A 27,047-nucleotide genomic window follows, 5' to 3' on the forward strand; every position below is an offset into this window, starting at 1 on the left:
AGACTTCACTATTAGCTTTTGAGAATCAAGTTTGTACACTTCTTAGCTTTTCAGTAACACGACTGTAAGAAAACAGAACTGTCATTTCCCGAGTCCACATGCTGTGCTGAGCAGCGAGGCACACGGGCCTCTCGGAGCGGGAGTTCCACAATGTCTGCCTGCCTGTTTTGTGCTGTCAAGTCAGACAGTTAACAACAGTTGGATGCAGTTTATTTTCTCATGGTATAATATTTTGAGCATTCACGAGCATGTTAAGTAAAATGAATGCGTACACAGTGTCTACATAAATGTAAATTTATTCATAATCAAGAGCAGAATATTTTCTATGGCATTTATCAAAGCAAATACCCTCATATAGGTATTGCTATAAAATGAAGAGGGTGTTTAAAACAAATAGGGACAACCTCATGTTTATATTCAGTTATTTTCAGATGTGCTATTAAACTTAAAAAAGATTATATTTCATCAAAAAGCAAAGGGAAATAGGAGTACAAATTCCATGGCAATATCAAGGTCTTTTAAAAGACCTTCATATAAAGAAGTGCCATTTAGCATTAAAGATGCTACCATTTTCCCAAGGAAACCTCTAAACTGTCGACTCTGGGGTGTCATCAAGTGACTGTTCTTCTGAGGCAGAAGCTTAATATAAATCACAGTATAATAACAATCAAGAATATCTCGGGGTCATTTGAATCCTCCTGTAAAAATAGAAGATCTAAATTCATACTGTGAGGAGTTTTTCAAATGAATACATGCACCACAGGAAACCACCTTATTAATCTAAGCATTTGGGGGAAAGCTCTCAACAATTATAGTGTCCTACAAATAATAAAAAATTAATTCTGAGCATCTCAACATAGATCTAGAAAAGTCTGCTAACTCGGATGATTATTTTATCCTTTCAAATAATACAAATTTAATATGCAGGTAATCAACCAATAGACTATACCTTTAGTCTGTGAAGGGAATTTTCAATATGAAGCTTTTGGGTACTTTGTTTGGTTGATTTGGGAAGGAGGGCTGAAGAGAAATGAGAGAAGCTAAGTTGGCTTACTCCCAGCTTGATGAGGTAGAGACACCCATGGGAAAGGTGCTGGAGCATGCCATCCTCAAGATCTTCCGTGCTGTTATAGGCAACACTCCACACTGTAGAATTACATTTAGGATTCAAAGCATATAATATGTAGCGCTCCAGAATTCCACTTAGTTGCCTTCGTTGTTTCCACCTGGGATTGAACAAAGGTTACAGCATTTTCAGCATCATTCATTCATGTCTAAACAGAGACAAATAGGACCACTTAAGAGTCATATAAATTTTAACATATCATGCTGTAGAAAACCTACATGGGTTTTTAGCTCAAAATAATTGTCTTTAAAAACACACACATGTTCATAAAATGCCTATTCTAAGAACCTTAAAGGATATATGATGTAACCCTTGCCTTCAAGTTACTTTGTGTGTCTGTGTGCGGTCTTTGCTTGCACATATGTAAGGACCCACACATGTAGAGGCCAGGGAGAGACATCGGGGTTCCTAGTCCACGCCTCTGTGCCTCACTCCCCCATGCAAGCTCTTCCACTAGACCTGAATCCAGACTGGCTGACCAGAAGCAGTAAACACCCTCCTGCATTTCTCTCATGAGTGCTGGAGTTACAGTTATGCACCTGATTTTTATGTGTGCTCTGGAGTCTGGAACTCAGATCTTCATGATTTTACAATAACTGTTTTTACTGAGCCATATTTCCAGTCTCTAGTTACTTGTAGTTAAAGATAGTTAACACTATACAAATGTGTATTTTTTTTTTATTCTTAAGTTTAGGATATCAGACCAAAATTGGTAGGCACACAGTATCTGAGTACTTCTGATGAATGTGAGAGAAAGAGTAATACAACACTCCTGAAAGACCCAGAAAGCCAACACTGAGTGGGTATGTAGCCACATAAAGAAACTGAGAAGGGCTGAGGCAATAGGCAGGGCCTTTTGGAACCTTGAGGTTTTACATACAGGTTTAGGATTTTGACAGGTAAAAGCAAGAGTGATGGGACCTTCAGATGAGGGTTCCAGTGCACTGAGGATGAGAAGGGCTAGCTGCAGAACAGACAGAAGAAAGCTCAGCTAATACTCAGAGAAGTGGGGAATCTGGGAATAAATATCACGGCTTGTCTTAAGGCAACTGAGGGCCAATTCAGAGCTTAGGCAGCAACAGAAATGAACGGCAATGCTCTTTAGCTTGAATGATGGCATAAATCATTTCAGAGTCAATATTTTGTTTACAGACAAGAAAACTGGGAAAAGGAAATAAAAATGAACGAGTCTGAATTGGTGTTAAGAGAAATCTACTAGATTTTAACTCAGCACCTTAGACCTCATGTAATGAGAAATGAAGAGAAGCCACTAATATCTAAGAAAAATCTAAACATTTATAAGTTGTATTCCTCTCTGACTTGAGCTACAAGGGGATAAGCTGGCTGTTCTTGAAGAGGATCTGTGTCTGCTTCCTGGCACTCACAATTCGTGGTAACTTCAGTTCTAGGGGATCTGATACTCCTTTATGGCCTTCTTAGGTATCAGGCATATATGGTGCGTGCACACACACACACAAGCAAACATTCACACATATAAAATAAAATAATCTTTTAAAAACACACATATTTATGTATATATTATTCTAATCATGACAATTTATCACAAATCACCCTCCACCTATACAGAACTTGATGGTGGATAAGTAGGTGGTCATTTTTCTTTTACTGACAACTGCACAGAAGTTGCATACACATTTAGCTTGGCCTGATTGCCTAGAGAAAAAAAAATGGAAATTAAGCTGACAAGTGATAATCAAAGGTTCCTAGAACCACTGGCCTAATCATTCCCATGCGTTTAATCACAATACAATTAGTGTAGTATCACAAGCCCTTCTGAATGAACTCACTGGGATTCTTACGTCAACCAGCATGTGCGAGACACCCGAGCCCTACTTACTGTACATGCACAGTTCTAGAACTCAGGACAGCCAGAATCGGGGGGTCCACCCGCTCTGGGGGCAGCTGTGCTGTATGCTGGATGAGTCGGGAGCTGTTTGTGCACCCCAGCTGTGTGCGCGCACCAAGCGTAACCTCGTGGGCCGAGAATAGTCTTAAATCTGGGGGAAGGAGAGAAACAAGAATTTATTCTCCATGATACATTTTTCTCAGGAGGTTTCACCCCTTTCTACATTTTGACCTCTAAGAATTGTTAAAGTTTTGCTTAACATAAGAATCAACACATATGAAAATCAGCAGAAATAAAATGTTTTTCTCTTGTAAATGACATGGCTGCATTGAAACGGACCTGTGTCTGTCACACCTTGGTCCGACTTTTTCATTTGAACAATTTGTTTTCTTGAATGTCTGTGATCAGGTAAATCATTTTCAGGGTTTAGTCTTACTTCAAAGACTTTGTTAAAAATAAACGAGATATTTAAATTATTTTGAAGACAACAGGAGTTGCTTTTGAAATGCTAATACATAGCCTATAACAGTGACTTTGAAATTCCCTTTCTGCGTCTATCTCGCCAACAACTGTTTGACCTTCAGATCGTCTGAGATGAGTGCACAGGTGTGCTTCACTTGTAAGATGTCCCTGACACTTCCCAGTGTTACCTGGGCAGGGGCAGCTACTGGCATTTTGTGCATGCCTCCAACATGACAGTCATCACTGCAGCCATGTTGACTCCTTAGTATCCAATACAATGTGTGACACATTAGAGGCTTGGAATAGATAACCGAATCAATGACTACAGAATTAATGAAGGAGATGAAGATACAGTTGAGCTAGGTATGAAAGGCAACCCTGAAAAGCCAGGTAGTACCCTAGGCAGAATAATCTCTCCTTCCCTCAAATTTCCTTGGCATGTCACAGCTGTTTACTAGTGAATATCATCAGTGAGAATACATCAATCTATAATTCCCCAATTCCATTCTTAAATGTGCTGAATTCTTCACATGTAAAAATACCGAATGGCCTAGCTAAATTTTGGACCAAGTTTATCAAGCTTTAAATATAATTTGTACTTTCACAATATTAAAAGTAGTAATTTTGAGAAACATCTTTGAAATGTGTCATGATTTAAGTAACACATATTCTTAAATCTCATTAACCTTGAACCATTACAGTTGCACGTTTGAAAGATTAATGAAATGCAACCTAATTCAGGCAAATAGATTTTGCATTATACTGATCGCAAGAGTAAACTAGGGAGGAAGTGCTGATTTTATACAATCAACTGCTTAAGCATGTAGGTCACCAGAAGAAAGGCAATCCAGTAATTTTATAGCAAATGTTGCTTTGGAACAAAAAGAGGTCACCGAGATGACACTTGGTGTGCTTTTGACCAAACCTTGCTACTTTGTAGCTTCTGTATGGTGAGTATCTAATGGTGCCATCCTGACATGAGGCACCCTCCTTCAGTGGGGTCAGAGGAATGCTGCGAGGACGCGCCGAAGGTGACAAACCAACTCAGAACAGTGTGACTCTGAGAGACGATGACAGCAGCTTCATCAAATGTGCACGACTAAGAACTGGAGTGCCCTTACTTGGGCAAACATTGCATAAAACATTGTATGTCCTACTCAGGGTTACAATTGCCGTGATGAAACTCCATGACCAAAAGCAACTTGAGGAGGAAAGAGTTTATTTGGCTCACACTTCCACATCGCCGTTCATCATGCAGGATGTCTAGCCAGCAAACTTACGAAAAAGCATCATGAATGTGGGTGAAACCAAGAGAAGTGGGTTCCTAAGAGTTATAGCCTTAGGAATAGCTTACTCTGATGGTGTGAGCATGTGTGTGCCTGTGTGCGTGTGTGCCCGTGTGTGCCTCTGTGTGAGTGTATGTGTGCCCGTGTGTGCCTCTGTGTGTGTGCCTCTGTGTGTGTGTGTGTGTGTGTGTGTGTGTGTGTGTGTATGCTTGAATAAGCTCCTGGAAGCAAGATATTGACTCCAGATATCATCCTCAACTGCTATCTTATTTAATTACGCGTGTGTGTGTGTGTGTGTGTGTGTGTGTGTGTGTGTGTGCCTGTATCAGGAACAACTAGGCACAGGGTGTTCTGCCATGTCACATGTGCTTATGTGATGACCTAGGCTACTACCCCTCTCTAGTCCTGTTCTTCTGCTGCTGATTTTCAGGAACTTGGTGACCTTTCTCCCTCTCTTCTCTCCCATGGGTCTGAGTTCTTTATATTTTCTGGGAAGAAAAAGGGAGATGTTTTATTCTGTGTCATTTCAGGAGTGAAGGCAAGGGAGGCACAGAGCTGAAGAGGCTCCTATGGTAGCTGGAAGGCACGGTCCATGTGACCAGTTCGAGTAACCCTTGAATATGTTTTACTCAGAGCATCCTGGTTAGCAGCTGAGCCTCGATGTTACCACATTCTTTGCTCAGGAATCGCTGGAGTTTCCTTTTGTGTTACACTCAGATTGATATGGCAGGGATGTGGCTATCTACTTTGCATTTGGTGAAGAAACGACTCCATTCAAAGAGCGTCTTGTATCTGTGGCCTTCACACCTGGGACTTCATTATCTCAGCTGTCGCCCAGTGAATTATTATGGTATGACCGCACACAGTGTCCCAACCTGTGAAATGCTCCGTTCTCTTGCACACTATAAACCCCGCGCCTTGATGACCTAACTCGTGAATGCACACAGAGTATTTGCCATGGGGAGGGACACGCATCTATTCTCATATCACGTGGGGCTGTTTCCTGCATGTGGCTCCCACTGTGCCAAGCTGTCTTCTGCTTTGGGTTGGGAAGCATCCGTTTCTGTGACTGTTGTGACTGAAGATCGGAACAGGAAGCAGCCATGCCTAGAAGGGTCATGTTTGGGACAATGAGGATCACTCTTTGTCTGTGGTCTATTGCTTTGAAGAGACACCATGACCATGACAGCCCTCATAAAAGAAAGCATTTCCCTGGAGCTTTCTTAGTTTCAAGTGTTTAGCCCATCCCTGTCATGGTGGAAAGCATGGCCACATGCAGGTAGATATGGATCTACATCTGAATCCTTGGTATCAGGAAGAGAGAGACACTAGGCCTGGCTTGGGCTTTTGAAGCCTCAAAGCCCACCCCAAATGACATACTTCCTTCAACAAGGCCACGCCTTCTAATCCTTCCAAATAGTGACACTCCCTGGTGACTAAGCATTCAAATCTGTCAGCCTACCAGGCCATTCTTACTCAGCCACCACAAGTCTTGAGGCAGGACTGAAACAACAGAACCAGTTCTTGTCAAATCCTCCAGTCAGAGTTACAGTTCACCCCAACTCCTTCGTATCGTGAGTTTTCAGCTTGTAGATGATCAAGGCATTTCATTTTAGGACAAATGTGCCTTTAATGTACACTGAGGCTTAAGAAGGGAGAGATAGAAAGACCTGGAGGGAACAGAAGCTCCACAAAGAGAGCAACAGAACCAAAAACTCTGGGCACAGGGGTCTTTTCTGAGACTGATATTCCAAACAAGGACCATGCATGGAGATAACCTAGAACCCCTGCACAGATGTAGCCCATGGCAGCTCAGTCTCCAATCAGGTTTCCTAGTAAGGGGAACAGGGACTGTCTCTGACATGAACTCATGGGCTGGCTCTTTGATCACCTCCACCTGAAGGGAGAGCAGCCTTACCAGTCCAGAAAGGAAGACAAAGAAGCCAGTCCTGATGAGACCTGATAGGTTAGTGTCAGATGGAAGGAGAGGAGAACCTTCCCTATCAGTGGATTGGGGGAGGGGCATAGAAGAAGAGGAGGGAGGGTAGAATTGGGAGGGGTTGGGGGACAGGGCTACAGATGGTATACAAAATGAATAAACTGTAATTAATAAAAATAAAATAAAAATAAAAAACGAATGTTCACATGGCCAGGTGTGGTAGCTTATATCATAGTCTCAGTACTTTGGAGACGAGGCAGAAAGATTGCTGTGAGTTTAAGGCCAGTCTGGCTACATGTCAAGATTCTGTCTCAGAAAGGGGAGGGAGGGTGGGATCGGCAGGGGAGGAGGGAGGGGCTTATGGGAGATACAAAATGAATAAAGTGTAATTAATAAAAAATTAAAAAAAAAAGAAAAAAATGATCTAGCTTGTATCTTACACACCCACTGTTCTTGAAAGGAAATGTTTTTGTCACCAAAAAAAAAAAAAAAGTAAAATAAAAGTAAATCACACACAAAAAAACCAAAACCCTAAATAACATGGGAAGTCATATAAAAGTTGAAAGAGTAGGAAGGGTCAGGAAAGCCAGTGTGGTTTTGATAAGCAGGAATCAATGGCCATATCACTGAGATAACATTTTGAGCAGAGACCAGTGGTTACAGACATTGTAGGGTTCTGGAGAAGGGACATTGCAGGAGCAGGTATAGCCAGAAGCAAGGCCTTCACTCAAGAGGGAGTAAGAGACAGGAGTTAAAGACAGTGGGCCTTCAAGGATTTTGTCACCAAGGAAAAGAGAGAGTTGAAGCAAGAGAGGGTGGGAAGGGGTAGGTGAAGGGATTCAACTATTTGAAGAAGAGAAAAGGTTTATTGTGTGCCATTAAAAATGACCTGAGAGGGGGGTAATGGTAAGGAGGGAAGCCAAGATTTCCTGGTCATATACAGTTTTGGTTTTTAGAAACTGTGACAGGACTGAATGGGAAGAGTTGAATGCAGAGGGGAAAAAACAAGCAATCACAATGGCAGGAAAGAGCGTGTGTGGGCAAGAGAGCTGTGAGGGACACAGGGCCGGGAGTTCAAGAGCTGCACCATCAGCCAAGAATTCTCTCTGGAGTCTTAAGAAACAAGAGAAATGACAAAATACCCCCCCCCCACACACACACATGCTCACATGCACATGCACAATCACACAGTCCTGAATTGGCCCCTTAATGCCCTTAAAATGAAATCTAACATGGCTAGTAGGGTAGCTATTGACTTAACAACAGCCTATTTCACATTCCCATGTGTCCTCACCTCACCCCTCACCCCCTCACATTGTCACAAGCTCACACTTGGAGCCATTTCAAGGTGTTTAGAGGACCCTCTACCATTTTCTTCTTTGGTATTAAATGGCCTTTGCTTGTCCTCCAGACAGACTGTCCTTTGAGTGGTCTCTTTGATAGTCAGATAGCTCACCGTTATGCATGGCTTTCCTCTTTCTTGGCTTAGTCCCTTTTTACAATTATCAAAACAAGTCAAATTATATTGCCGTTGATCCAACCTTTTATCCCTCTCAAGAGAATGGAAACCTTTTGAGTATAAAGAAATATTTTCCATTATGCTGACCAGATCTTCTCATGATTGAAGTGATGTCTAAAGAAGATATTTTCCACTTTCTGAGTGATGAATGGAGAAGACTAGAGGAAGAGCTCAAAGTCCCTTACTTGGAGTACCATGATTTTTTTTAGAAATAAACTAATATCTCAAAGACTCTAACATGACTGTCAAATCAATGGAAGTCTGTAATTATAATGTCAAGGAAACTTGCCTTTAAAAATAATAAGGCAAAGCTGTGCGTGTCTGAACATTAAACATAAGTGCCAAGCACTAAGGCTTCAAAAACAATAAAACAACAAACAAAAGAGCAGGATACAGAAGATGATGAACATGTAAATTAGTAAGTGTTTTGATGAAGGCAACTTTCATTAGGGGCAGTTACATATATATGTATATATATATATACATGTATATATATATGTATATATATGTATATATATGTATATATATGTATATATATGTATATGTATATATATGTATATATATATATAAATTTTCCATGATACACACATATGATGTAGATGGAAAATGGCTGTAGAATATTAATATCAATTTATTACTTAGAAGAATTTATGTGTAAAACCTAGTTAGCACATGCCCTGTTCCACCTCCGATGTCACACATCTCCTCTTCTCAATGACTTCAGCATTGGCTCAGCTTTCTTTTCAGTCTTAATCTCCCTTTTGGCAACTTCAACATCCTCGATAATGATTCATCTCTGAATTTGGCTTCACTTAAACTTCCTCAAGTGCAATACCCTTCACCTCGACTTCATTTATTCACCATCCAGCGGAGTTCCACTCATTACTTCATCATCTTTGGAACCATGTCCAAGATTCTGAATCTCAACTCTGCCCTATGCAGACACAAGCAGCATGCTGCCCACCTCTTTAACCCATCACTGCAATCATTAGTTCGCCAACAGTCTCCACTGATTTGAGACTACTGTATTTCCAGAACAGTCACCACAGCTGCCTTGTGTCCCCATGGCCTTTGAGTAACTGATATGAAGCGATATTCTCTGAGTATTTGCTATTTCTCACTGTTGTGGTTGGAATGTGAAATGTCTCCCATAGGTCATGTGGTTTTGCACTTGGTTCCTGGCTGGAGGCATGGCTTTAGAATGTGCTGAGCCTTCAGACGTTAGAGTTTTACTACAAAAGCTGGGTGACTACAGGTGTGCCTTGAGATCTTGCACTCAGACCCACTTACTCTCCACTCTCTGCTCTACTGTGAACATAATGAAATCAGTTGCCTCTTGACCACACTGCCCTGCCTTCACCATTATTAAGTACGAGAGGTGAGAATAAACATGTTACTTCTTGAATTGACTTTGTCAGTTGTTTTGACACAGAAAGTATTAATGTAATGAACACATTAAAATAGTACCAAGGAGTGGGGGTTTTACTATGATATGCCTATCCCTGTAGTTCTTAGTAATCTTTTGGGATGTGTTTATGAGAAGAAGGTTAAAGAGTTTTGAACTTCAAGGTAGGAAAGCCCCAGAATGCTATCTATAAAGCTGAATGTGCCAACCTGGTGGGAGGTCAGAATAACAGAAAAGCACGTGGAATGCCCTGGCTTGTTATGTCTCAGAGGGGAATACGGCTCTATCAGAATCTGCCTGTACAGTGTCCACGCTGAGAGCCTGAATGAGGCTGAGTGAAAAGGCCAATTTTTTTCAGTGGGTACACAGGATAGCATTCAGACTGTGCCATGCTTACTGCTTTCTGCTCTTACCCAGGTCTACAACTGGGTCAGGTCAGAGCTGCAGTGTGGTGAAGATGGGGCAAAACAGAGGTTAACGCTGTAATTATGGTTCAGAAGAGAAGCTGGAGTTGTGAGAGTGATTACCACAGTTAAGGAGAAAACTCACATTTTACACTGAGACAGTAGGCAGGATTCTCCAAGGGGAAGATACCACCAACTGAAGGCTCAAACTTTTTAAAACACATTTATTTTTTTAAAGAATTCAACCTGAATGCAGAATGCCATGAAGAAGTTTCTTACTTTAAAATAACCTAGGGAAGTGTTTCCCCAGGGCCAGGACACAGAGGCTATTGCAACTGTGGTCCATGAGCACAGGCTGCATCTCAAGCTGCCTTTAGAACTTGGCAGCAACAACCATGTGGTACTAGTTTTGCAGATATGAAAGACATATGAGAGAGGGATTCATGGAGGCTGTGCCCAGGTTCCGGAAAGCATCTGAGCTCAGACAATAGGTGGTACAGACAGACTCCCTGTAAGAGGCTGAGGGAAACCACTGCATAAAGCTGAGAAGGTGAAGCCTGAACTGCAATGGAGATCCCAGAATGTCCGTATGTCAAGACCAAGCAATTTCTGCTGGGGAAATGTGCAGGCAGCCCAAGAGAGGTCCCTCCTTCACCAACAATCTCCACTGTTTTGAGACTATGGTTTTGATCGTTTTGAAAACACTGTTTTGAAACTGCCTGGGTTATCAGAAGAGACTGTAAACTTTGAACTTTTCAACAGTCTTTAAGACCATGGAGACTTTTGAGGCTGGAGTGAATATACTTCTTATGATGTAATCACGAGCCTAAGGAAGCCCAGGGGTACGGGGTACTGGTTTGAAGTAAGCTGTCCCATCCATTGTTTGAGTACGTGGTTCTCAGTTGTTATATCTGTTTTAGAAGGCTGTGAAAGCTTTACGGGGTGCAATCTTACACAAGAATGTGTGCCATTAAGGTGGCCCTAATTCCCACACACTTGCTGCTTCCTGGCGGTGGCTGCAAGGTGATGAGCTGTCTCACACTCTTGGCACCATGCCTTCCTGACATGGTGAACTATGTCGGGACAAACCCTTCCTCCCATAAGTCGCTTTCATGTGAGAAGTTTTATCACCACAAAAGAATGTATGTAATGCATGTAACTCGAGAGTCCTCTGCCGCACTTGCTGCCCTGATTCTCAACTCTGATAAATCTCAAGTGTCTAATGCCTCTTATGGTACTAGGCCAGGCAAGAGGAATTTCAGACTGAACGTGTTGAAAGAGTACTATGAGTTTTGGTTCCTCTGTCTGAAATGGGCCTTTGGAACTACTCAACAATAACTGTCTTATTCCCTTATTTATCTCTTTATTGTGTTATCTATTTCTCCCATTTGAACAATAATCTTGAGGAATCTAATGGGTCTAAAGTTGGAGTCACGACTCTCTCCTCTGAACTCCTATCTTGCTTTGTCTATTATGAGGATTGATGTCAGTGTAGCGGTCATATTAATCCATGAATTTTTTTTTCTTCCATGCTTTCTTCTGATTCCTTCTCTCTCTTATTTGATCCTAAATTCCTCTCAATTAAGTTGTAGTTTTATGTCTTAACTATAAAGTTCTATTATCTATAGAGCAGACAGTTCCTGGTCAGGACACAGAAAGAAGGGAAAGTTCTGTGCAATGACAAACAGAACAGAGAAGGGAGTTCAGAGTTTAGATATAAAATTTCAGGAAACAGAAGGTAGTCCTCCAAGCCCCACATTCCTTAGCCTTTGAGAATAAGATAGAAGTGAGGAGAAATAAATGCACTGTCAAAAATATGAGCCATGATTCTCTCTTCCAACATGGAGCTTTAGGCAAGGGGTGAGAATCAAGCAAAAGGAAAGATTCTGGTGTTTGTAAGCAGACAGAGCATCAAGGAACCTGTAAGTATTTTAGGTTCTCAAGTGTGATGCAGAAGCCATGAGGACAGACACACATCCACACTGGGTCTATGCATGTTCCTACATTGGTCACTTTCCATGGGGGAAGAAGTACCTTGGATAGCCAAGTTTCAAGTTCTGAGGAGCTGTGTATGAACATGGATGTCTTCACAGCAGGGGAGGAGAGAGGATCCCACAAGAGGAGGAGGCCATTGATTTCCCATCCAGTTACTCGAGAGTATAGTCAGAGGCTATTTTGTATTATGAGAAATCACATACAGGCACAGAGACTGGGGCCTGAGCTCACGCTGTGTTTGCACTGAAGACTGTGGTTTGGGAAAGCTGTATGCTCAGCTGGCACCCAGCCTAAGAGTCCCCCAATTTTGTCTTCAGCTAAGCCAGTTCCTGAAGGAGAACAACTTCTCAGGTCACACTTCTCAGTAAGGAATATGAATCTGGTGTTACTAGGGTAGGAACTGGGGATGTTCTTAACTCTGACAACTACAAGCTCAAGAGTACAGAGAACTGATGCACCCCAATATCAGCCATGTGACATCATCCTGACATGTGTCCTGACGCATGTCCTGCCCACCCTAAAGCAGGCTGTTCTGAGTGGGCTTCCTCTAGGAAGGAAAGACCCCATAGTGCTCTTTGAATACTGAGACATGAAAGAACATGGAGGAAATGATGAAGAGGAAGAAGAGGAGAAGAAAAGAGAAGAGGAGAAAGAAGGAGGAAAAGAAAGAGGAGGAAGAAAGAGAAAGAGGAGGAAGGGGAAGAATATGAAGAGGAGGAAGGAGAGAAGGAGGAACAGGAGTGGGTGAAAGGGGAAGAGGGGTGAAGGGGAAAGGGTAGAAGAATGGAATCTGATTGGATTGTTAATTGATAGCTCAGATGGAAAAATTATGGGGAAATGGTTTTAAAAAAGAAAGGATGTTTAGAAAGACACTGGGAGAAAATTCCAGTTATGTGATTTCAGTGAGCAGACGCCATTTGAGTTTTCCTTCCAAGGAGATGCCATGAGAAACTGAGCCACAGGGCAGCAGCACGGATGAAGCTGCCAGGATAGAACCTGCAGCAGAGCAGAACAGGCCAGCTGTCTCCTGCTTTAACTGCAGATGCTTAGGTAGCAAGCCTACTGACATGAAGAGGCCCTTCCAGGGCATGGGGCGTGTGTCATAAAGTCTAGCAACCACAATCTCTGAAGCCAGAATACCACTATTCCAAGGCATCTCACTTTCAATTAACAAGATGGCATCATTTGCATGAGCTCAAACACCCCAAATTATAACCAGAGAAAACAGACCCCTCTAACATGTATTCCAAGTGGATCGTGGGGCCTCTGCTGACCGTTACAAGCAAAGGATCTGGCTACATGGGAACCTTCCCTGTTATTGTCAGGCAGACTATAATTTACAATACCAGCCATGAATTATATGCTGTTTTACAATTGATCTCATGCTGTTGCTCACAGAATGTCATTGATCGCAATTTACAAATGAGCCAATGAGCAGGCAATGATTTCTTTGAATTTCTGGTACCAATGGAGATATTTATATCTTCTTATTTGTCTCATTAGAAAATTAAAAAGCACTTCTTTCTTCCCTTTGATGACATATAATCTGCTTCCATATCTGATTACAGCCTAATATTTTATACACAGCCTAAGACACTTCAGCCTTTCCCCAGTATTCTTTTCTTCTCTCTGTGTGCATTTCCCATTAATAACTGCATGGATGTTTAAAACTGGACAGCTTTCCAGGCAGCCTCTGACCATGCTTTCTGTCGTCATTTTGGCCACTGGTAGGGGGTGGTTCAATGAGAACACATTACGCTGCAGAAAGAACAGTTTGTGTGCCCTCCACAGACACCTGTGAAGCAAAGAGAGAGCTCACGGTGCATGGAGTCCCAGGCTGTACTCTCTGCATCATGGAGCTAGCCCCTACCCCACAAATGTTTGCCCAGACTTTTGAGTCCAAAGCCAAATTGTTTTTTCTTATAAAGAATAGAAACCAGTGATTATACTTAGCTTGAAAGAGCATCCCTGTACTTTTCACTTCCTGGAGAAGCCTGAATTTGTAACATGCTTGTCTATAATTCAAATGGACAATTAACCATCACAAGGTCCAGGCTTTGCTTTCCGGATAGTGGACAAGGTTGGGGTCACCATCCAGATAAGGACTAGGACAGTAGCTTGTAACCACAGCACAGTTCGGGAGAAATTCTTTTTTGTCAAAAATGTTTTCTGCCTTGTCAGAGAGATCTGCATCCCTTTCATAAGATCTGGCTCAACATTTCTCTTCCCTGTGGAGCAGCTCCTGACTGTCCTCAACACAGAGAGTTTACGCTCACCTGAGCTGCCATTTTATACCTGTCTCTTGCCAGGTCCTTTATTCTGGTCCTCATCCACATGCCACAGACATTTTAAGAACAAGAAGGCCTCTTCTTCTGGGCATCTGCTTTAGCTCCTGAGACCTCAGATACTCCTAGTGCCTTTACAAAACCTTTACTGTGATTAGGAAAAAGAAAAGAAAGGAGGCCGAGGACCCTTTGTCACAGCTGCTGTGACGGGCACATGCTGGGCAAAGCCTGCTGACTCGGGGTCATCATTCAGCAGCTTGTATGGAAGGATGACTTCTTATTATTGTTACTTGGGAAAGGAAGGGACAGCAATGCCTTGTTTTCCTTTTTTCTTGTCTTTGGCTTATTAGAACAAACGTCTGCCATGAAATCCTCTCCAGGATGACAGCACCCTTAGCCAGCTGTCTTCCAATCTGGTTTCCTGAAACTCTGTGTATAATAAACCACAGTATTTTGAACAAAGATTGTTTGGGTGCTTTAATAATATAAGCCCAGAGTAGCCCCCTCATAGCTTTTCCTAAAACCTCCCACCCACCCTGCTTCAGAACAATGGATAACTAGAGAGCAGCCTTTTCATTTTAAACACTACATCTAGGTCCCAAACTAGAGGGGAAATGAGGCAGTATTCCAGTATTCCTTTTTGAGAAAATTGAGTTATATAATTTGGCTAAAACTTTCAAAGCTGAAGATCCCTTCAGATTTATGTGGATTTTCTATAATATTTTTAAATAAAATTTAGAGTCAGTTGATATTTTGCAAGATTATATATACTTACATATCTTTTTAAAAAGTTATGTATATATGTATATATATGTATATATATACATATATATATGTATATATATGTACATGAGTTTGTGTGCATGTGTTTATGGCTATGTGAGTGTATGGCAAGTGAGTGCAGGTGCCTGTGGAGGCCAGAAGAGGGCATCTGATCCCCTATCTGATCTGGAGTTAAAGGAATTTGTCAGCCACTTGATTTGAGTGCTGGGAACAGAACTTGGATTCTGTGGCAGAACAGCAAGCACTCTAGCCCAGTGAGACATCTAACCAGCCACTGACAGTCTATTAAGCAACGGAAGTTAACTATGAGACATAAGGCAAAAGAGAGTGGATGGCTATCTGTGAGGGGAAAAGAATGAAATGCGTAATAAGCCATTGTTCCCGATACAAGACATTGTATGTATTTTTCTTAATAGCAGAATAACACTAGCTACTACCTACCATTTACCAGGCATTGTTATGTGCTCTGTCTGATTTACTAAACTCAAGTCTCACCTGGGAATGCTTTTCAATAAGGATTCATTATCAATCTTGCCACATTAATTTAAGACTTACAGCAACCTAACCTCATAGTTGGCAATAGTATGACACGAGGAAGTAATGAGCCCTTACCCTCAAGAGCCACAAAGTCTCTTCTAGATGGCAAGATACTCATTTGTTTTTGGCAAACCTTTCTACCAGCCTTCAGAGCCAAATCAAATGCCACCTCCTGTGGGAAGCCTTTCCAAATTCTCCCAATGTGAATGAATTACTATTTCCTGTTCCAACAGTGCCATCATTTACCCTGCGACACTTAATCTAGGTTCAATGTTCTATTAGGAACATCCTTCATTAGTTCTTCAACATAAGCTCTGAGAATTTTAAAGATAAGATGACATCATTTGGGATCCACACAGGGGAACAGATAGAGCATGCAAGTGAAATTGTATTAAAGAGCAGTAAAGAAGAATAAAGAAATAAAGAAATTGGCGTCGTGTACAAACTGTCAGGGAAGCCTAAGGTGAGGGTGCAACAATGCTGGCATGCCTGGCATCATCACAGAGCAGATGGAGCACGGCCATCTTAACCCTGATGGTCATACTAAGCTGGGAACAGCACCGTGCTGGGGATAGGCACCCTCTTCCCAGTGAAGGAGTAGTCCATTGTCAGTCTCTGGTCTGTAGCTCCCTTTCCTCTGCTGCCTATCTTATCTGTAGCTTCCTCCTTCCTTACCTCTTCAAGATGCTCCCCACTGGAGGAACCCAGAGAGCCCAGAAGCAAAGAACAGACCATCGTAGAGAGGAGCAGAGAGAACACAGCAGGCTGGGGGACAGCTCAGTGGGTAAAGTGCTTGCTGCATACTAGCGAAGACTTGAGTCTGATGCCCAGCACCCCTGTAAAAAGCTGGGTGACTGACACCCAGTGCTGAGTACTTGCAGATAGGGGAATTCCTTGGGCTCATTGGCCAGACAGTCTAGCCAATCAGTAAGCTTCAGGTTGAGTGGCTCTGTCTCAAAAACTAAGGTGGAGAGTTTTCGTGGTCTACAGTTGAGCTTGACCTCTGGTCTCTATGTACCATACAGGCAAGCACACATTCATATGGGCATATACACACATGTGTATACAAAAATTAATTTAACAAAAGGAACAGAGTACTCTTACTACAAAAAGATCCATGTTTTAACATAAATCAATTCTCACTACATTAGCATTGTATGCAAGAATTTTTCTAATGTACTTAACAGTTCAGAGACGTAATCTTTAAAAGTACTTATAAATTTGATGCGTCTTAAGTATTTCTATTACTATTGCTGCTGCTATTGTCTTTCATATATTTTTTCCTTTGAGGCTCCCATTTATCTATTTTACTCTTATCTAATGGTTCTCATTTTACAATTAATTTTAATAACTCAGTTTTACATAGTATCTAGGACAGTGTTTGTTACTTAGCACAGTATGGATAAATTCCTTTTAAATAATCATACTATAAAATGTTTCATCCTGGCATTTCATTTGTTTTATAAATAATAAGAATAGTAATAATAGTGTTTGTGGCATAGAGAATTTAAACTTTTATGCATTCAAATATAACTATATTTCTTTAATATTTCCCCAAAGAGAATTTTATCTGGCTGTATGAATACAATTTTTTTTCCAAAAGAGGTCACACTGAAATCGAATATTATAATGATTATAAAGAAGCAGAGACTAAGGAGAGAGATTTCATGAATGCAGAAGGTTAGAAAAAGATATTGTAGAATAATCTACTGCAAGTATAGATGGGAGCTTTTCCCTTCAGCCCAGGTGAGCTGGTGACCTGGCCTTGTGAAAGAAGTTGAGAGTGAGAGAGAGAGAGAGGCAGAGGCTGGGGCAACTTAAGACACCAGATGCCAGGCTGACAGCGTGAATGAGTGATTACAATGGATATTTAAAATGGGGGGGGGGTAATTAGCAAGTCATTGCTCAGCCCTGGCTTTGTCACTAGCTCTCTTCAGGAACCTGGGCCAAATCCTACACCAGGAGGGGTGTGGTGTTTCACACCTGTATCCCTAGCACTCAGGAGGCTGAGGCGTAAAGGGTGCCAGGAATTCCAGGCCAGCTTATACTTTATAGGTTTCAAAAGCCTCATATGAAAACATACAACAATACCCTTTGTTTTTATTACATACTGTGCTTTTATTTTAATCTGTAAAGGTGAATTGGTATGATAAAATAGCCATACAAGCAACGGAAGGAAGGAAGGAAGGAAGGAAGGAAGGAAGGAAGGAAGGAAGGAAGGAAGAAAGGAAGGAAGAATGGAGGGAGGGATTTTATTTGGAAGTTTTTAGGGCATAGCCCATTGTACAGGGGCTATAGCAGCCACAGGAGTGTGAGGCAGCAGATGACATTACCTATATGGAAGGATGAACACTGGTTTCAGCTTCTCTTCTGTCTGGACGACACTGCTCACATTCAGGATTAGTTATCCTGTTTCACTTTGAGGTTTCTGGAAATGTCCTCATACACATGCCAGAGATGGTGATTCTAAAACAAGTCAAGCTGACAAGGAAGATTGACCATTGCAATGCCTACATTCTGGAACATACAAATACCGAAAGAGATGTAAGGATATTCTAAACTGGAAGACATACTCATGTACAAAGAAAGCCGAGTACCCACCAAGGCAATAAAGGCTCTTATACTTGGAACCTTCAAACCTTGTCCCATGAGTATCACAGGATAACTGAACTCTTGACGAGACCTGTCAGAAGGCCATTGAATTGCTCATGGAGAAAAATATTTAGAAGAATTTGACACGGAAAATCACAGAAAAAAAATTAATCTGGAATTTTCTATGTGTTGTGTAGCAATTTCCTCTGAGATTAAAGTCCATTTTGTAGGAAGATGGCTAAGACACAAGATGTCAAAAGGGACGTGAAACAACAGGATGCTCCAAGGGAGATAGAACATTTCATCCCTCAGGAAAGTTTATTAAACTCAGGAAGAAAACAACTCAATAGCTTCAGGAAGTTCATAAAGTTGAGCAGATTCACTATGGCCCTTCCTCCCTAATCACAGATAAACAGTGAGGATTTCTAGAAGCTTAGATAGGCTGAACTCTCTGGAAGAGACATATTAGTGAAGCTGACTGAAAGAAGCAGAGACCAGTTGGGCTTCCTTGGCTGAGGCTTGGGCCAATGAGACACCTAGAAAGGATATTCCAATCTGCTGAGCCTCCTACAGTTTACACAGTGTGCTCCAGCTTTCCGGCTTTCACAATCTCTCACCCATGCTGTGGTGGGACTCCTTTTGACTCGTTTCTGTGCCCAGAAGCAACCCCAAAATTCACTGGTTCACCAAGTTCAACTTTGGTGGTTTCCTTACATTGGTCTGTAATGGATCCCCAGTCTGAGGTGAATCAATGTCTATTTACATCGCCATGACTGGTGCCATACAACAGCTTGGCGTGGAATGACCACACTCCTTTTCTAATAACAATGTACTTGGGAACCTCAGGCTCACACCTGCACATACTGTGCACACATACCCTCTCTGGAAAACCGACCTCATAACCTATTAGCAACTTTTGATTCCCATCTGCACCCAGCCACACAAACTCCACTGTATGAACAACGGAATACATTTCTCTTCTTAAAAAACCACCAAATTTAGACAGGGTCTATTAAACTACATTCCACTTTTGTCTGGGTCTAAGAGCAAAATAGACAGCCAGACTTATAGACTTATCAGGTACCTGTTTAAGAACCCTGTCTCTTCTCCCCCCATTCCCCATTGAACTTTACGGAGAATAGTGACCATCTCATGCCAATGTATGATTAGGCACAATGTGATTAAAACCAAACACAGCAGAAGAAAGAGGCACAGAAGGAAAATGATGACAGAATTTATTCTTCCAAACAAAATATAGAACCATTCTGGCCTTAGTCACAAGCTTCTCCTGTTTTTAGATGGTGTTGAAAGAAACCATGAAGCAGTAACCTGGGACCTCTGAGCATCCTGACTCATGTATTCTAGCTGTTAATCCTGACAGTTCTATTGTTTTGCCTTTGAGTAGATTTCCTTTGCTGCTTTGCAATTTGTGTAATTGTTTATCTCAATCTTTGACTAAGAGGCCAAGGGTACCTGCAAGCACTCAGCCAAGCCCATGACTACCAGTAACAGATTCACCTTAAAAGAAGAGGAGCTAAGTATGAAGGCCTCATTCCCAGAAAAAAAATGGTCCTTCTGAGAAGATGCTTTCTTTCACTGATATGTACTGTGCACAGCAATAGGAGAGACTCGGGTGATGGCAGAGCATCAGAGGGCCAGCAGGTCCCCAGTGCCCTGGGATGAGGATGTGTGTATAGAGTGGAACTGCGTAAAACCTTGGGTAGAGTAACTATGGCACTTAGCCCACTCGTGTCAGAAAACATCCTAAATGCATGTGAAAAAACCCATATGGACTTCCAGAAACACATGAGGGAGTAGTGCACAGAAGTCAAAGGTCATCTACAGCAGGTAAAGGTAATGAGCCAAGGAAATATGGCTATTACAGTTAATGAGACGTGTTCGTACATTCAGATTAATGGGTTCTGGAAAAATCTGAGATAAACACATCTATCTCTTAAACTGTCTATCTCTGCATCTCTGTGCTTTCTATCTGCACTTCAGGGTATAATTAGTGGGTGGTGATTGGTACCTCCAATTTCTGTTTCATAGATACTCAACATCTTTAAAAAATGGATTTAGGGAATGAATGTAAAAACGGTCCTGTAAAAAGGTTATAAAAAGCATATGATAATTGAGTCTATTTTCCTCTTTATCTAATTTCCAAACCAACTTCGTTCCTTGCTGCCAAAGTCTGTTTTATAAACAAGCAAACAACAAAACCAACCGTGAAACAAAGTGATAAACAAAGCACAGAGTGCGTACCCATTGATAGTGAAGAGAGCATTGAAGAACCTGGCTTTAGCAATAACACACACACATACAAACCAGAGCCTGTAAAGCTGAAGAATAAGAGTGTGACACTATAGAGTTAAAATGCATGTGGTACTATAAATCTGCTTGGTTTTGAGTAACATTAAGTTTAGATATAAATCAATTGATACCAGATATGAAATAATATTATTTATGTAATTAAAATGTTACTAACAAAATTGATCGTTGCCTTATTTATATAGGGTTTGTCTTTTCCTAATTTTTTCTGGAAATCAGTTCTTTAAATGTTGTTATATATATGTGTGTGTGATAATACAATACAAGAACTGGAAAATAAAAACCAGCAGTCTCACTTTATTAACTTGGAGCTCATAGCTCTTTGCTTACTTATACTTTTTAATTGTATGCAGGTATTTTGTCTAAATGTATGTCTCTACACCATACATGTAAAGTACTGGTGGAGTCTAGAAGAGCGCACTGAATTCCCTGGAACGGGGATGCAGAAGATTGTGACTTGCCGTGTGGGAGCTGAGAATTGAACCCCCAAGTCCTCTGCAATGCCTGCACGTGCTCTTAGCTGCCAATTAACTCCCAGCTCTTAGAGTTTAAACTGTAAGATGAGCAGCTCTAACACAGACCGAGCTTATTATGGATTCACCCAGAAGATGGCACAAATCTGAGCTTGAATAACAACCAGGCAACTCATTTACGGTCCAGTTTTCTCTGATGTAGGTATCGTAAAGAATGTTGATCCATTTCAAAAGCAAGGCAGGAAAACTTTAACGTCCCAGGCAGTTTAAAAACAAAACAGACAAGTTATGACCTCAGCAGTCTTGGGAACTTAGAGTGTGTGCGAGCAAGCTCAGTGAGCAAAGAGCAGGCGAAGCATGTTGCTGCACCACTGCTGTAAGTGTGGAGTTAAAAGACACGGCACCCTGAGTGCAGGTCTCACAGGTGTGCGCGGGACACCGCTGAGAGACGGCAGCTTTAAGGCGTCATCAAAGTTAGCAGAAGCCAAGTGGTTCTTTCAGCGAAATGGTCCTCTTATTAGCAGATATTCATAAGTACTGGGGACAGTGCGCTTCAAGAATAGAGTATTTGGGATGCCAGTGTGGAAGTCTTTGATTAAATCCAGAACATATTGTCAATTTCGTACAAAAAGGAAACACATGGATTCAACTTAATATACACAGATTCTGACGTAACTCTTGCCACTCAGGGATCTACCTCACCCTGTCAGTATTTCTGGGGTGATGACTGCACCTCCTGTGCACGTTATACACAGAACACAGAAGGTAAGACAATCTGTAGGAGATATCCTCACACATCTCTTGGATTACACACTGTTCCGGATTGTAATATAGCAACTATCTATCTAATCTAATCTATCATTTATTCATTTTATATATATATATTTCAATCATCTATCTACTATCTAAAAATCTATCTAGATCTATCTGTCTGTCTACCTGTCATTTATTGATCTATATCCATCTACCTATCTACTTATATATCATTTATGTATTTATCTATTTATCTCTATTATCTGTCACCTATATCTATCTATCTATCTATCTATCTATCTATCTATCTATCTCTACCTACATACAAATATATATGCACATACACAAAGAGCTCTGATTCTACACTGTGAAATTACGATAAAGGATTACAAATTACCTGAGAAGAATATTTTCACAAAATTACAAATCATGGTGGACCTGCTGTTCAGGATACTGAGCATACTTATAAGTAGAGCTAATTTCGCATCTAAAGTTTCACTGATTAATAGCAAATTAAAGTGAAGATATTAGCATCAAAATACATAGAAAAATAAAATTCAAGATATTAGCATTAACATTGCAATATTAACCCCTAACAGTTTTATTTTCCTTGGACTCTTATTTAAAAATCTTATTACACAGCAAAGCATACATACAACAAGTAATGAGAGTATTTATAGAATAAAAATCCAGCTGTTTACTTATGCTACTATGCAAATCAGAGAAAATAAGAAAGTAAATTAACATGTACCCATTTGTTTGTCTTAGAGTTAAATGTCCTTTTGTCTCTAAATTATGTTTGTCTCCATAATCATTGAAACTGTGATGCCTTTGCTTAGACCTCTCACAGTAGTCATTTTATGAGAAATTTATCAATTACTGAACGTTCAGTTAATGTTAGTATTGATTAACAAATTTTATTTATATTACACCTTTTGTGAACAGTGAATTTGGAATAATGGGTGAAATATAGATGCCACTAAAATGATATAAAGGTATGAAAACAACACTTCAACTTTTATAGACTGTTTTTAAAAAGCAACTGTCTCACAGCTGTTGTATGTGAGAAAGGTCTACCCAGATGTTTTTTGGGGTCACATTAAAAGTCCAAAACATTATGGAAACCTTTTATTTTATTTATATATTAAAACCAACCTTAACATTACAGCCAACATTCAGCAGAGGCAAAAGTCCTTAAAATTATCTATATATTAATACGGTTTTGTAACACCCGACAATTCCACTTAATGGAATTCCTAATCTGCTTTGTCTTGATTTTTTTTTTTTCATAATGGAGCAATGCCAGTGGCAGAAGTGATGTTCTATTCTCCTCACGTAGAAAATCGTTATTGAGATATGTGTGTTTATATAGCACCCTCTCAGGTGGCCATGGGCTTGGGAACAATGCTGTAGCAGAGACAAAAAAAACAGGAAGGCACTGGACCAAGGTCCCCATTGCAGAGCTTCCTTCAGAGAGACAAGCTTCCCAGCATTCCTGGGAGGTGTTCTTTCCTGCAAGCTTTTCCTCATCCTGTGTCTGGAGAGTGGGCAGTATAGGAACCAGGGGCAGGGTTCTCAGCCCCGAGGCAGGATGCTTTAGTCTATATGAGGCCATTCACCAGGGCTCATTCCATGTTACACACACACACACACACGCACATGCACATGCACATGACAGCAAATATTTGACCTTTGAACCATGTAACAGTTAAGGCAATATAGCAAGACCTCTTTCACAAAATGAAATGGGAATAAGCACATATTGGTCTTCTATTTGAATGATGTGGAATTTATCTTTGTAACTGCTTGATATTTTTAAATTCTAAAAACCGAGGCTCACATTTGAAGAAGAGACACTTCAGCTGACATGCCATCCTTGAGCACACACCGATGGTGTGAAGGCAGCGATGCTGTGTTAATATTTTGACACTACTGACTGTTATTAATAAGCCAGTGACACTTTCCATCATCCCTTTCACAGGAAACATCCAGTTGAGGCTTATGATTTTGAAGACAGAATATTATCAGAGTGCCAAAAGTCTATTCCTGGCTATGTCATTAACTAGCTGCACGAATGTAGACAAATCAATTGAGGTCTCAGAATCCCTGTTTGCCCATAGATAAAATGGTAATAATTTGTTAGGATTGGGCCCCGCATGTGTGTGCACAAAATGTAACGAGGCTAGAGGTCAACCTTGGGTGCCCTGACTTAGGTACAGACCACCCTGCTTTCTGGGACAGGGTCTCTCATCTGCATGAGGCTCACTGAGTGGGTTATGCTGACAGGCCAGTGACCCCAGGGATCTTATGTCATACATACATACCCCTCCCCAGTAATGAGGTACAAATGCCTTGCTTCCTCACATGTGATTTGGTGACCCAACTCAGGTCCTCGAGCTTTGTAGCAAACATCTCACTGGCTGAATTATATCCTTAGTTCTGGGATAGTTTATGTTTTAAACTTTGTACATCACCGGGTAAGTTCAAGATGCACAGGATTTGTTACATGTGAAAATATTTTTAAAGTAGAGATCAGAGAAATATCAATAAATATCTATTCTAGAAAATACTTAGGGCAATTACTCTGGCATAAGATGTTTAGTTTTTCTCTTTTTAAACTTTGTTTTTATTTTAGGCATATGGGTGTGTGCATACGTATCTGCAGACTGCACACATACAGTGCTCGTGGAGGCCAGAAGAGGGCATCAGATCCCCTGGACTGGAGTTACAGATGGTTGTGAACTGCCATGTGGGCTCTGGGAATTCAACCCAGGTCCTCGGGAAGAGCAGCCATCTTCTTAACTACTAAGTTGTCTCTCTGTCCCTAATGCTAGGAAATATTTATATATCAGACCACATGTTCAACCAGAAATACCTTTATTTAAGATTTAAGATAACGCCAGGCATGGGGGTGCACACCTGTGAGCTTAGCTCTCAGGGAGGGAGAGACAGGCAGGTCTCTGTGAGTTTGAGGACAGTCTAGTCTACAAAATGAGTCCAGGAGAGCCAAGGCGACACAGAAAAACCCTGTCTCAACAAATCAAAAACAAAGAAACAAACAAACAGAACAGAACAAATCAAAAAACCAATGTCCAAAACAAAACAAAAATAACAAATTAAGATAAAGTATAATAAGATGCAAATGACAAAAATAGAAAAAACGCTTTTCTACAGCTTCTGTAGGAGTAGCAAGCACTGCAATGTGTGTTAAAAATATTTACAAATAAGAAAAGAATATATCAGCTTAAATAATGCATAAAAGCATCAGGGAACTTAAAAACCTATAAAGGTCTAAATAGAAAATATTAATTAAAAGTGTGTGAGATCACAGTATTTATAATAACCTTTAGGGATAATTCAAATAGCATAATTGTATCCTTAAATATATTATATTCATGTAGTACTATTTAGAGTACAGTAAAGACAGGAAAAGTGTGGTTCAGAAAGTGATATACTAGTTTGGTAATATTTTCATTTATTATATAATCTGTAGAATAGTCCAACTCCATTAAAAGGAATATGGAGCCATGAATTAGCAAGAGAAAATGAGGAGAGTTTTAAGTGAATAAGACAAAAAAATAAGCAATGATTGCCTATGATAGGCGAAGATGTGGAAAAGTTAATTTTCCCTTGTAGTTTAAGTTTTCTTTTATAGCATTTTTGTAGTGGTAATTCTCTGTATATCCACAGTTCTATTTCTCCCCGTTTGAGTTACTCCCAGACAACCCATAGCCTGACATGTGAAATGGTAGATTCCAGAAATATCAATATATACATTTGAACTAACTTTTATCATAGCCTAACATTATACTATCACATTTATTATTAGTTTTTCTCTGATATGCTTAATTTCTAAGTTAAACTTAATTATTATTTACAATAGGAAAATCAGTGTATGTAGCATCATCCAGTCTCCAGTACCCACTGAGGTTTTGTGTTAGAGGGATCTATCTTATGTTTGAACTGCACTTGATTTTGAATGGCTAACACACTAGCAAACACGCAGCACACACCATTTAAAAGCTACAAACGCACTTACATACAAACTAAACCTCTCCCCACCTCTTTTCCAATTACTCATTTCCTGTCCAGTGAGGAGTCCACCATTAATTTTGCCCTTTCACATACCTCCAGAGGCAGTCTGAACATAAGCACCTTGATATACAACTATTAAGAGAGTCTATAATTTTCTGCAAAGTGCTTTGCAATATAATTTGAAGATTTTCCTTTATGTGTAGAAATTAATGGCCTTCCTTCAACATAAACTGATTTAATCTTTTGAGAGGAAAAAGGCTACAGACTGAAAAAGATTTGAGAATTTCAAAAGTGGAAGAAAATGAATTGAGAAAAGAACATATCAAATTGATGATCTCAGGTAACATTTCAGGGAAGCTCTCAGGAGAAAGAACACGCAGGGCAACTGAGTGAGATGCCTGTCTGGGTCCTGTGCTCATCAACCAGACATCTGGAAAACACAGAGTCGGGTTAGGCAGGGCAAGCTTTGCTGCTTTACAAAATAGTGGCAGAACTGTAACGCCTGGAAGTTTAATAAGCAAGCCAAAGTTTCAAGCTGTAATAATTGACATTTGGTGTTGGGACCCTGTCATTATAATTTCCCCGAAGGACTGCACATTTCTTTCTTTACATTTTTTTTTTTAATTAAGGATGTAGAGCCTGTCCCCAGGTCTTTATGTTGAGCACATGATCCCAGACAGACCAGAGTACCATTCGGTACTTTTTGCATCTGGGTGACTTGGGGCTGGTTCCCAGTTATCAAAACACCAAGTCAGTGTTTCTGATGACTGAATTCCCTAATCCATGGGGAAAGTCCACACATCACAGGAAAGAGTGAACGCTGCTACAGAAAGCCATACATGAGAGTGCTGCATCTCTACCCACAAACAGACAAACAAGAATCTGTAAAAGCAAAAATTACCAAGCAGCGCTGCTTCTAAAGCATCCAGCTCCCTGATGAACAGAAGCAATGACAAAAAAGACAAAGCTTCCTTGAGGAAGCTGACTAAAGTAAGCAAGCTTTCTTTCAGAGTTTATCAAGGCCCTGACTAAAAGAAGGAACCCGGCTTTTCTTGGGCACTACCTTTTTGCTTATATGGTGCAGAGATATTCTTTTGAAGAAAATTTGCAAAAAATATTGAGAAAATTTTATCCATTAGGTAATCAATGAAACAATGAAAACAAAATAAACAATGAAACAAAACTATTGAAATTCAACCTCTGTCTCTAATCCTTGACATTCTGCTGTACAGCTCATTGGCCCTAAGAGCCCTGGTAT

At 40.6% G+C, this 27,047-nt stretch overlaps 1 protein-coding gene across 1 annotated transcript in view; it reads right to left on the minus strand.

The window, feature by feature from the left end:
• The window catches only part of Ush2a (usherin), a 665,632-nt gene that overhangs the window by 303,458 nt on the left and 335,127 nt on the right, over positions 1-27,047 (minus strand). The window contains exons 32-33 of the mRNA XM_055609194.1: positions 2,985-3,144; positions 1,055-1,226 (exon numbers count right to left, since the gene is read on the minus strand). Of these exons, the coding sequence (XP_055465169.1) occupies positions 1,055-1,226; positions 2,985-3,144 (332 nt within the window). The remainder of the gene's footprint in view (positions 1-1,054; positions 1,227-2,984; positions 3,145-27,047) is intronic.

This window comes from Psammomys obesus, unplaced genomic scaffold, assembly GCF_907164565.1.
Source record: "Psammomys obesus unplaced genomic scaffold, mPsaObe1.curated_primary_1811, whole genome shotgun sequence".
NCBI lineage: Eukaryota > Metazoa > Chordata > Mammalia > Rodentia > Muridae > Psammomys > Psammomys obesus.